The sequence below is a fragment of the Ursus americanus genome, chromosome 13 (genome assembly GCF_024610735.1).
Source record: "Ursus americanus isolate L20-20 chromosome 13, mUrsAme1.1.p, whole genome shotgun sequence".
NCBI lineage: Eukaryota > Metazoa > Chordata > Mammalia > Carnivora > Ursidae > Ursus > Ursus americanus.
The window spans coordinates 58,379,763-58,393,127 of record NC_142139.1 but is presented as its reverse complement, the minus strand read 5'-3'; the positions used below and the strand labels follow the sequence as shown (position 1 = coordinate 58,393,127).

Below are 13,365 nucleotides of genomic sequence, written 5' to 3'. Positions count from 1 at the left end.
GAACTGTTACCTATCTTAGGAGGATTTTCATTTCAATGGGACATACCTTTTAGTTATAGTGATAAAAACTCTTCCATATCTTTCAGGCTTTAGTCAATAAATGAGACATGTGTGTAAATTTTTGTTTGTGTTATTTTATCATGGCTTTTAAAACAATGATCCTTGGAAACATACAAATGTACTAAAGTCTTCCTAGTTTGCATAAACAGGCTCACAAAAAATACTGAAAGATAATCATTTGAATTATGGCTGTGAATGATTATTTCCTATCTGTTGTTCCTGATCATTCCTCCCCCAGTTTGCTGCTTATAATTTAGCTGTGTATTTTTTCTTTCTTTCAGCCATATTTAGACATACCCTAGGCTAGAACCACATTTGATTCAACTGATACTTTTCCCATCTCCCTCTGTGAAGTATTCATACCTGACTGGGGTTGATGAATAGTCATTTTAGCTTTATTTGTTTCAGAATTCACTTGTAAATTTGTTGAAAGAAGACACTTCATCAACTTCACAAGTAAATCATAATAAAAACATGAAAGAATGCCAGTGCCTCCCACATTTTTATGTAACTTTTGAAGTTGAGAAATAAAAAAACCCATCCTTGAACATTTTTGGATGATTAAACTCAAACATTTCTGTGAATGATTTCTAGCATTCAATGGACAAGAGTCAAAACAGTTAAATAACACTTGTCTAATTCATATAAAATTAAAATATTCTAAGCACATTCGCTAAATTATAGTTTTAAAAATTAGACACATATAATTATTTTTCCTCAAATAACTCAGAATTGACTCACCAATTTAATGTTTTTACAATTTAAATTTTAGAATTATAAGTAACTTGATCGCCACATATTTTTATCTTCATGATATAACTGGAGAAGAAGGAAGAAAAGCAGAAGGATTATCATCAGAAAGAAAAGAAATAACTGAATATATGATGCTGCAACTGATTTGGTAAACCTGGTCTTAATTTTAATAATCTTAGTACATGGTGAGATACATAAAGAAAGTTAGCATCCACACTTGGTGAAGTGGGTAAATAGAAATTAAAAATGACAGGGGCACCTGGGTGGCACAGCGGTTAAGCGTCTGCCTTCGGCTCAGGGCGTGATCCCGGTGTTATGGGATCGAGCCCCACATCAGGCTCTTCCGCTATGAGCCTGCTTCTTCCTCTCCCACTCCCCCTGCTTGTGTTCCCTCTCTCGCTGGCTGTCTCTATCTCTGTCAAATAAATACATAAAATCTTTAAAAAAAAAAAGAAATTAAAAATGACAAATTGACTTGTTCAGCACCACAGTATAAGTCATGGAAGTAAACCTTTTTAGAATTATCAGTCAACATAATTTCCAGAAGGCAGGAATGCTTATACTATCAGGCACTAAAATAAATAAATAAATCAAATAAATAAATAAATAAATAAATAAATAAATAAATAAATTCACTCAAAAGTTTGTAATGTTGAGAAATTGTGTTTTCTCATTATATACAAAGAAGATATTAGGCACTATTCATCTAGCGAGGAATCTCCTCTCCTCTGGATAGATGTCCCCATGTAGAGGGAAAGTCATTAGATTAATACTCCTTTCTAGGAGAAAGAAAGACACACAACTGATAAATTTGTGTTAGTAAGTTTATCATGCTTGGCTCATCCCCTCCTTCATTTTTCTGCTTTGGAACTTGCTTGCCTGCAGAGGTCAGACGTCTAACTCTGCCTTCCATGCCTTATATTATACAACTGTCCTTGCATGTTTAGCAATGCCTATGACTTGAAGGCTGAACGTGCCTCATTCTAGAGTTTGCAATTAGCCCACATCTACATCATGCCCACTGAGAGAATCCTATCGATACTAAAAATAAGATTTTAATTCCCAACCATTTCTGGGCCAATGTCTCATTTGGTTCGGAAATTGTATAAGGAGCAGGGTTGTGATATAACTGCAATGCTACCGAAAGCACTCATATAATCAAGAGATTGTAAAAATTCTTGCATATTTTCCCAAGAGTTGAGATATCACAGAATTTTTTCTCGATGTTCAATATCTTATTTATTGCCAAAGTCATTAAGCGATCTCAGGAATATAAGTGAAATAGAAAGGAAAAGTTAAATGAAAAAGAAAAGCCACAATTCAGAGTAGAACTTTTTTTAGTACAAAAATATCCCAGCTACTCAGCCACCTTATAAACTTATGCTTGATTAGTGTGTATCTTGATTAGTGTGTATACACATGACTATGTATCCGTATAAACACGTATTCCTTTCTAACAGCAAAAAATGTACCTCAAGTCATGATGCATTTACCTAAATCCTCTGCAAAGCCTACCTCAACTCTCTTATTATACATGTACTTATGCATCCTAGTCTCATGTATTTTTTCTCTTCATAGTTGTAATATCATCTCACACACATTAATTAGACCACATTTGGGGGAGTATTTGTGGTAACTACTTATAAATTTATTTATGTCTAGGGAGTAATACTCACTCAAATATTTTTCAATCTTATCTTGCTAACCATATATTCATACATAAGTTTATCAGTTTCTTTTCTATGCAAGCCATCCACCCTTCCATGGTTTTCTACTTCCCTATTTTATATGTATTTTGTATTCTAAGTACATGCTTCATATTTCCCATCTTGAACTGGAAGTCAAAATAAAATGTTCTACAGCATACAAAGATGTGGCATCCCAGAGGAGTGACTGCATGCAAAGAAAATGCGCAATCAGTATACAGGTGAGGGGAGATTGAATCGTAGTAAAATGAAGCCAGGCCAACAAGATACCCACTGACTGAGTATTTGTCATGCAGAAACTCACACAACAAAATTCTTATCAGCTTTGCATTAAATAAAATACAAAAATAATATGTTTTAAGGACATATCTCAGGTTGAGCCCCAGTACTATGAATATAGACATAATTAGGCAGTAATTCAAGAAAGGAGTATTTAAAATGCACAGATAGGTCTTCAAAAAGTCCAAAAGTCAACCAAAAGGGTAGGATGAGAATCTGGATGAAGGGGTAGAAACTTCGACGATACCAAAGCATAGATGGTAAACAAAACAAAACAAAACAAAACAAAACAAAACAAAACAAAAAAAAAAAACCCTAAAATGTAATTTACAAGATAGGGAGATGCTAAAATTATTTGGAAAAAATGTAAGAAATGTAAAAGCATAAATGAGAACCTTGGAATTTATTATTAGGATATGAGTAAGAATGATTAAATTATTGGACACATGCCAACTTACTTTCTAATATCTAAGGCTCCTCACTTAATGAGAATCTATTACTGACTCAATGAAATAATACAGCCAAAGGGAAGCAGTTCATTTTTATGAACAGGTAAAAGAAGAATGTGCTCTGGATTGGGATTTCTGAAATAACTCATGTTCTGAAAATTCTTCACAGTGAACGAGAATGTACGTGCACTAAGCATGTCAAACACCTAGAACCACGATTTATTTTTTTTAACTTGTTAACTGTAAGAATATGAATGAGTAGAGAGAGCACTTATGTATACAGAGTGATCTATAGTGTAGAACAGTGGAGTAAGAACTACAATTCTGTGTTTTGGGATAAAGACCAAATTAACCAAAATTGCAAGATATGATTCCCCAATATTTTCCATTACAAAACCCAGAGCAAAGAAAAATAAATTCTTCTCTTCTGGCACTTTGAGCCTGTAATTTGAATTGGCTGACTGCAGACGCAAAGTTTCTTAGAAGTGTTATGTTTGACTATAAAAGTCACACAAATTTTGCATTCTCTTCCACCGATTCTGCCAATATGAACAAGTTGTGGTCAATTACCTGCAGCCTAGTTAAATGGATAATACTGGATGGAGTGTGTGTCAGTTTGCTTTCATAATTTCAAGAACCACTTACAAAGAGCTACATGTTTTTGTGGTTATCTGTGCCTGCATTTTGAGAAGCACAGATAAGGTCAAATGCATAGGACTTTACACAGTGGGATTCCTATAAGATTATTTTGTTTGTTTTAGGCTCTCAATTTCCAAGGTAGGACCTTGACAAAATGAGGCTGCATTGGATTTCTCTTCCTGCGTCTCTGAGAGTCAGATACTAACTAGAATAACCAGGGTAAACTATCACTCCTAGTAGTCCTGCACTTAATCCTTTGCAATCATCCATCTCCAGCCCTCTAATAAGGTTTTGTTTTTTGTTTTCCTAAGGGTGCGTGGGTGGCTTGGTCTGTTGGGCATCTGCCTATGGCTCAGGTCGTGCTCCCAGGGTCCTGGGATGGAGCACTTGTTGCACTCCCTGCTCAGCTGGGAGTCGGCTTCTCCCTCTCCCTCTGCTCCTCCCTCAGCTTGGGCTCTTTCTCAAATAAATAAATAAAATCTTAAAAAAAAAAAAGTTTTTTTTTTTCTATTTTGGTGTCATTTTACTAGGTGAGTGTCCCACTAGATATCCAGCCTCAGCAAATAAGTAAAAAAAGGTCTGTGACCATATTTTAGCCACATTTATCTCCCCTAACATTTAGAATAATGCCCTCTGGTACTATAAACTCAATAACTCTAATAAAAATTTCAAAATATTTTTCCATTTTCTTTTTCATTATTGCCTAAGAATATCTTTTCTCAAAAGGTGGTAGTTATGCTAAAAATACACTCTGAGAAGAATGGGACTATCAGCCTTCCTTTGACTCCAGTGATTTTCTGCACTGTTTCCATCTGCAATTCTTTCCGCTTGAATACACATTAAAAGATTGGAAGTGTGCGGGTGGGGGAGGAGGGGGATGGAAATTATTCTCTGAGCACATTTATTATGCCAACAATGCAATTTAATGCATCTTTGATGGTGTGCAATTAGGTATTAAAATTTCTCATAACTAGAAATGTTCTCGGTCAGTGGGAATTACTATAGATAATTTCAGGTAACCTGGGAATAATTTGGCTAGCTAGAAGGCCGAGACCAATATATAAAGCATTCAGTTTAGGGAAAAATTGATTTGTTCTTCACATCAATCCTCTGCTTAACTATATTGGGAAATGCAAATTCACATAAAACCTGAGAAGGAAACCAGTAATTCTTTTATATTTTAAAATAAATTTATAAAGGTACAATATGGCAACTAAAAAATGATCCCCCAAACCATAATTTACTGATTTTTTGGAAAGGGTTAATTATTTTTGCACAAAATTAAGAGTTTTATTTTACATTACTTGATTTGATTTAGATTCCTACTTCTACTTTCATTGTTGCCCTTATTTTTTTTAAAGATTCATTTATTTATTAGAAAGAGAGAGAGAGAGAGCATGAGGAACTGAGGACGAGGGAGAGACAGAATCTCAAGTAGACTCCCTGCCGAGTGCAGAGCCCAACACGGGGATCCCAGGACTTAACCCTGGGATCATGACCTGAACTGAAATCTGGAGTCGGAACTTCAACCAGCTGAGCCACCCAGACGCCCTGCCCTTGTTTTATTTTCTCTGACTTTCTTTCTCTCCCACCTGTGCTTCCAAAGGGAGATTGAGGAGAAGGCAGTGGTAAACATATTGGTATAGTTGGATAGATTTGTCAAATATGTATGGCAATTCCACAAACTCTAAATTCTGATCACATTGTATGTTTTTGGCATGCTTTTGGCATTGTATATGCTAACAAGAAAATCATAACAGACTAGGAAAAAAGTACAGTAAGCAATGTTAGGAGTAGATGGGGGATTTCAGGAAAACAATATATGATATCATTCTTGCTTCCTTTTGCACTATAATGTTTAGCTACAGTTCACTGAACTCACCGTTAATTGGTAAGCTACAAACAATTCATAAAGTGATGGGAAATTGAGCAACCAACCATAACCTTTGGATTACGTGTGCATTTATTGTAGGCATTCTTTACGTAAGATGTAGCAATAATGGCACTGAATATGGCTGGAGTGAAAACTGAAGTCATATACATGTGGACAGTTCTGACATACTAATCACCAGAAAATAACATCTTCAAACACTTTATTTTAAATGGAGATAATACAGTCAACTCCATGAAAATGTGAATTAAATTTTAGAAAATTGATACTTATTCTTTCCTAACTTTAAGAATTACTTCAATTTAAATTTAAATATTTAAGATTATGAAATATAAACATATTTTTAAAAAATTATTATGGCAAAATTTATAGTTACATATCTCACTGTGATATACGTTAAATATAATTTTAAAAAACAGACAAAAAAAAAAAGAAAACCACATTGCATATGGGGCTTGCTGATACTCACTTGGCATGGCGAATATCTGGCAGTGACCGCTCTAGAGCAATATTGTTGCTGACAAAAATATTGAAACCATTTTCCCTGTAAGCTGAGTCATCATGGTCCTCTTCAGTGAGGGGGTAAGGTTTCCCATGCTCACCTTTCCCTAGTGGGAGAAAACAAAATGGGATTATCATCCCTACAAAAACGAGTTAATCTTCTCGAACAGATAATAAGAGTTAAATATGTGTACTTCTTTAGTCACCTGTTACTATGCTCCATGGAAAGCCTTTTATTATAACATATTATTTTATTTAGAAAAAACAAATATGCTTATGACAAAAAGCAAACAACACTGAAGTAGAAAGTACAATCATCTTCCAGAGACAACCACTGTGAAGATTTTGTGTATGTTTTGTAACATTGGTATGCAGCTTGTAATGTACACATTGGTATAAAGCTTGTAATGTACACATTGCCTTACAATTTGATTTTATCCAACTTAAAAAAGCCATATTTCCATTTACTTCCAATGGATATTATATCATTGTATCCTAATTACACCATTCCACTAAAGATATACTTTCACATTACTTCTAATTCTTCCTATTAAAAATAATGTTGAAATAAACATCATTGTTTATACATTTCTAGTTTTGTATTTTTGGAAGGGGAAAGATAATTCCTACAAATAGAATCTTGAATATCTGTAGAATAAATTATGATAGTTTTCACATGTCTTCAGAAGCATTGGATAATATTTTGACATTTACTGGTGAAATATATATTATTCATACTTTAGTTTGCTTTTTCTTGATTACTTATAAAATTAATAACTTCATATACATTTAAGATTTGTATTTCTTAGATCATGAAATGATTGTTCAGAGCTTGTAAAAATTTTTTTTAGTGTTTTAATTATTTTTTTAAAGATTTCATTTATTTGAGAGAAAGGGTGAGCTAGAGAGAGAGAAAGAGAGAGAGAGAGCATGAGAAGGGGAAGAGGGAGAGGGAGAAGCAGATTACCTGCTAAGCAGGGAGGCCGAAGGAGGGCTCAATCCCAGGATCCCGGTATCACGACCTGAGCCAAAGGCAGACGCTTAACCGACGGAGCCACCCAGGCGTCCCCTTTTATTTGTTTTTTAAAAACAAATTTTATATTATGTTTTTTAAAGTAATTTTTTGTTTTTTTAAACAATTTTTATGTTGTGTTTATTAGATCTTTGTTAATTATATATAATCTAAATATTTTCTAAGTTTACTTTATTTAAATCTAATTTAAGACTTCTGGTTTTCATTCTGCATGTAAGGAGTTTGGAAGTTACTACTGTCCATTCTAGGACCCTGAAATCATGGCCCAAGCAGAAATCAAGAGTCTGACGCTTAACCAACTGAGCTATCCAGGCGCCCCTACATAATAATATTTATTCTCCCCTCTTCCTCCTTTCTTCATGTGTACCACTTTCAGATTCCTTGTTTAATTCTATAGTCAACAATAGATAACACTGGTGTCAACAGGCACTTACTCAGGTAATGACTTTAATGTGATTGCTGTTAAACATTGTACCTGAGTGTGTGTTTGTGTGTGTGTGTCTGAGTATATGTGGTTACAACTTACCATGTTAAGAAAGAACACTTCTAGTGCCTTTTAAATAAAGGTAGTTTTTCATGAACAGAATATGAAAGTTTACCAAATTCTTTTTCAAATTTTACGGGGTTTTTTTTTTTTAAGATTTTATTTATTTATTCGACAGAGACAGAGACAGTCAGCGAGAGAGGGAACACAGGCAGGGGGAGTGGGAGAGGAAGAAGCAGGCTCATAGCGGAGGAGCCTGATGTGGGGCTCGATCCCATAACGCCAGGATCACGCCCTGAGCCGAAGGCAGACGCTTAACCGCAGTGCCACCCAGGCGCCCCGAAATTTTACGGGTTTTTAAAAATATTTTCACCGTATTAACCTTTGATTTTGCAATATACGATTTGTTTTTAAACACTGAAATATTTTGTTTGTTTGTTTGTTAGGAAGTTTGGCTTCTGTATCAGTAATCCCTCAAATAAAAGTGAAAGCTTCTTTTTTTTTTGGCTTCTAGCTTCTTCCCTAATGACATTAACCTCAGTAGTGGTGACAGCCAAGATCAAACAGCTGCGGACTGATAAGGAATTATATGCTCAAGAAGCAGACTGAAAATCTCTCCAATTTTAAGGGAGAGAACCAAACATTTCTAAGTGTTACACTTTAGGCATCAAAAAGGAAAATACTGGATCTCGCCTGTGTTTTTGTTATTTCTTAGGATAAAATGCCGTTGCTTTTTTAACCTAAAAGGGAAATAGATCAGTCAGTGAGAAATTTCATTTGTATAACACCTAATTGTTGAGCATCCACATCCAAGGGACTATGTTAAATCATGACGAACATTTTCTTTTTCTTTTTCTTTTTTTTTTAAAGATTTTATTTATTTATTTGACAGAGATAGAGAGAGCCAGTGAGAGAGGGAACACAAGCAGGGGGAGTGGGAGAGGAAGAAGCAGGCTCATAGCGGAGGAGCCTGATGTGGGGCTCGATCCCAGAACGCTGGGATCACGCCCTGAGCCGAAGGCAGACACTTAACCGCTGTGCCACCCAGGCGCCCCATAACGAACATTTTCTAACTCAAACTACAGAATAAACATTGTTCCACCCATGTTACATGTAAGTAAGCAAAAGAGAGACTGACATTTTCAATAAGGATTTCCACAATCAGCAATTAGCTGATTTTTAAAAAAAGATCTAAACTTTTAAAAGATCTAAATCTCCCTCCACTAAGGGGCCAAATACTAGATAAGGTCTTTGGACCTTACATATTCTCTAGTGTGAACTGGATTTATAGACACTCTAAAAATCCCAGTTAATAAGAAAATCATAGTGCATAGTAGCCTTTATTTTCTTTAGTGAATTTTTATTTTTTAATTTATATGCCCTAAGTGAAATGTATACATGCAGCCAAGGCTTCTTTTCAGTAATTTTTGTAGAGATATTTTTAGTGCTCAGCTTTCAGATTCAGCCACTTTAAGACTACAAATATAAATTTTAAAGCTACACATTCATTAAAACACCTGCCAATCAAAGGGAAATTCATTTTCTCTGTACAGCAATTTAGTCTTCAGACTGGTAAATCTCCTGAGACAAGGCTTTTCAAATGAATACGTGATACTCTGGAGTTACAAAACAAAACTTGTGAGTCACCAGTGATGGCATACTAGAAATTTCTTCATTGCAGTTGTGAGAATAGGTTTTAAAATTTTATGTTCTTATGCACAGAGCCTGCAGTTTTTACTGCAAATGCTACTAACTCATCCTAAGTTTTAATATGGAAAGCCTCAGGGACTGTAGCATCCATGTGGTTTAAAGTTTCTTCTGTAAAACGGCAAAACAGAACAGCAAAAACTCCAAACAAAGCAACAAAAATAGGGGTATGTTGAAAAATGCTTTATTACTCAAAGGTGTTTTGAGTGATTATTAGTCTACAGATTTACAGATTTAACATTTTAAAAATTCTAATATACCTTATTCTTATCAATTGTAAATTCAAATCAGTCCTTTACTTGAAATGTAAGAAATAGTGTGCTGTCCGCTATGTTTAAAATAGTATGAAAAGGGGAAGATGGGTGGCTCATTCAGTGAAGTCCCACTGGCTTTTGGCTTCATCATGATCTCCAGGGTCATGAAATCAAGCCCTGTATCTGGCGCTGAGCTCAGGGCAGACTCTGTTCCTCTCCCTCCCCTTCTGCTCCTCCCCCCTGAAATAAATAAATAAATAAACAAACAAACAAATAAATAAATAAATTCCATAAAATAGTATGAAAGGTGTGAGATATTTTAAATAATCAGATATACAAAATTAATATTTTATCTACATGTATAGCTATTACATAGAAAAATTCCATCTTATAAATATGTCTCTGATCCTATGTATTCAAGGCATATAGCAGAATTCAAAAAGTCTCATAGTGCACCTGGTATTTATCCTCCAGGTGAAATGACATTTCATTTAGTCTGGCATACGTATACACTTGGCATTATTATTATTTTTTTAATGTTTATTGAGTACCCACTATATGCATCACTGGATGTGGAAAGGGAAAATGTGTATAGTATGACCCCAGTCCTGAAAAAGCTAGGATATACTCTGACTAGTAAGATATGGTCTCCTGTGAACTGAACGTTTGTGTCCCCACAAAATTCTTAGGCTGAAATCCCAACTCCAGATGTGCGGGCATTTAGAGGTGAGGCCTTGGGGAGGAGGTGATCAGTCTGTGAGATTAGGACTCATGAGTGCGATTAGTGTCCTTGTAAAAGAGATCCAGAGAGCTTCCTTGCCCTCTCACCTTGTGAGGACACAGCAAGAAGACAGTCCTTGATGAACTGTGTACTCTCCAGACATTGAAATTTATTGGTGCCTTGATTTTGGACTTCCCAGCCTCCAGAACTGTGAGAAATACATTTCTGTTGTTTACAAGCCACTGAGTCTATGGTGTTTTGCTATCACAGCCCAAACAGACTAAATCAGGGCAAAACTATAAAACTATTGTTGTGAAAAAGAAGCATGGTATTTGGGGAAGTGAATGAATTGGACAATAAACTATATAAGAATTTCAAAACTGTGGCAAACTGAGGACCTTTATATGGCTTGGAAACTCCAGCTAGAAAGAGGGAGTTTACAGCTCAAACTTGAAGGATAGAGAAAGATTTACATTGTTTTAAGAGGTCTGGGGCTGGGAAGACTACATAAGAATTGAAATAAATGAATTTGTACAGATGAAATTTTTGAAACATGCTTTTGGAAAATAATTAATAAACCTATATAAATAGATTGAGAACTCTAAAATACTGAGAGATAAAGTAAGTTTTTGTCGGAGGAAAAAAAAATCTAGTGACAGACAGTTTAAGGTAATTAAACTTTTTCTTAGAAGTAATTAGAGTATAAGAATAACATAAGGAAAGTGTTTTAACACTTTCCCTGAGGGGCTTGAGGATAAGCAGTTAGAACACTCAAGAATCAATATAGTCAGGCCTTTGCTCAAATATAATTTTCTTGGAGAGATTTTTCATAGTCAACCAACCCATCTTCAGTCAGGATACCCAGCACTCCTTGCCCTATTTCTCAAATCTACTTTATTTTTTTACCATGCATTGCTTTTCTCCAATACATTACTATTCTAAATTTATTAATTGACTCTTAATTCTAGAATCTATTAATTGACTCTCTCCTCATTGGGATATAAGCTCCATGAAAGCAGGGAATTTTTGCTGTTCCCTATAGTGTCCTCAGAACCTAAGAGAGTGCCTGCCACATAGCAGATACTCAATAAACATTTTAACTGGTATATAAATAATGAAGTGATAAGATTTGGGCTTGTTACCCAATGGAAATAAAGATATTAATTTATTCATTCAAAACTGCATATTAAGCATCTATTCTGAGATAGGGGCTAGGGATTAAATAATGAATATCACAGTTATTACCTTTGACATCATGTGTTAAAGAAGGATAAAAACATCATTGTGATTTAAAATACAAATGTCATAATCTATAAGATCATTGACAGATAGGACTGTGTCTTGATATCTTGGGGTCAGGAAACATTAGCATAGTACTTATCACATGATTTGTCCCCCAAAATACCTGTGAAATTGATAAATGGAGAAATGAATTAATGCACTTTGAGATAGAGGATGTATCTCAATGATATGGGATCTTTCAGCAGACAGGGAAGACAGCAGTTAGGCAGGCAGAAAGAAATGCCATAGGCACGACACAGAAAGGTGGTAATTAGGAATTCCAACTCTGGTTTGGTATGGTTGGAGTGTGGTTTTTGTAAGATGGAGCAATAAAAGACATAGCTGGAAAGGTAGTAAATTACTGGTTTTGCATTATTCTGGAACTGATAAAAGTCTGATCAAATTGAACTATAGTAAGTCAGTAATCCATACTGAAATCTCTAGGGTAGCAACAACAAAAAAAGTCACCCAAGAATGTATAATACAAAATCTAATAAGACAAAAAATAATAAAACAAAAATAAAACAATAAGGAAAGAAATAAAATTAAAAACAATCTATGTTACAAAAAAAAGAAAAGAATGAATTAGAGACTATACAACAAATGAGATATATAGAAACAAAATAACAAAATTTAAATGAAACAGATTAATTCTTTAAAAGAAACTTATCAAAATTAGAAAGAAGACATTTATTACCAAAGTAGTCTTGCATCTAATTAAAAAATTTTTCTTTTCTTAAATTTACATTAAATATTTGCTGAATAAATGAAAAGAACATTTCATCTTTTTAAGTGTTTTTTCCCCAAATGTATTGAGATATAATTAACATATAGCATTCTATAAGTTTATGTGTACAATATGTTGATTTTTTATACTTACATAATAAGAAATTGCTATCACCTTCTCATTAGCTAACACCTCTTTCACCTTTTCTTTTTTATAGTGAGAATGTTTAAGATCTACTCTCTTAGCAACTTTCAAATATATAATACAATATCATTAACTATAATCACCATGATGTGCATTAGATCTCCAGAAGTTATTAATCATATAACTGGAAGTTCATACCTTTAGATCAACATCTCCCCACTTCCCTAGCCCTTCCCCTCCCCCACCCAGGCTTTAGCAATTACCATTCTACTCTCTGTTTCTATTAGTTTGATATTTTTAGATTCCATATGTGAGTGATATCAAACTATATTTGTTCTTCTCTGTCTGACTTACTTCACTTAGCATATACAATAGGTTATTATTTAGCTATGAGATAGGAGGAAATTTTTTTATTTACGACAACAGGGATTGACCCTGTGGGAATTATGTTTAAAAAATTTTGAAAACTCCAGGCCCACATGGATTCACTGATGAACTTTTCTAAACATTAAAATGAGAAATGGTATCATTTTTACACATATTTTAGAAATGAGAGAAACTTCATATGATACTGGCATGAACCTCATATCAAAACCAGGCAAGGACATTATAAGAAATGAGTATATTGGATCTATGTCTCTCATGAGTATAGATGGAAAAAATCCTTTAACAAAAATAATGCAATGAATCTATCAATATTTTAAAAAACATTATATCATGACCAATTGGGATTTAT

At 34.3% G+C, this 13,365-nt stretch overlaps 1 protein-coding gene across 1 annotated transcript in view; it reads right to left on the bottom strand.

The window, feature by feature from the left end:
• Positions 1-13,365, bottom strand: part of GALNTL6 (polypeptide N-acetylgalactosaminyltransferase like 6) — a 1,133,074-nt gene that overhangs the window by 643,414 nt on the left and 476,295 nt on the right. Inside the window, exon 4 of the mRNA XM_045799383.2 lies at positions 6,247-6,385. Within this exon, the coding sequence (XP_045655339.1) occupies positions 6,247-6,385 (139 nt within the window). The remainder of the gene's footprint in view (positions 1-6,246; positions 6,386-13,365) is intronic.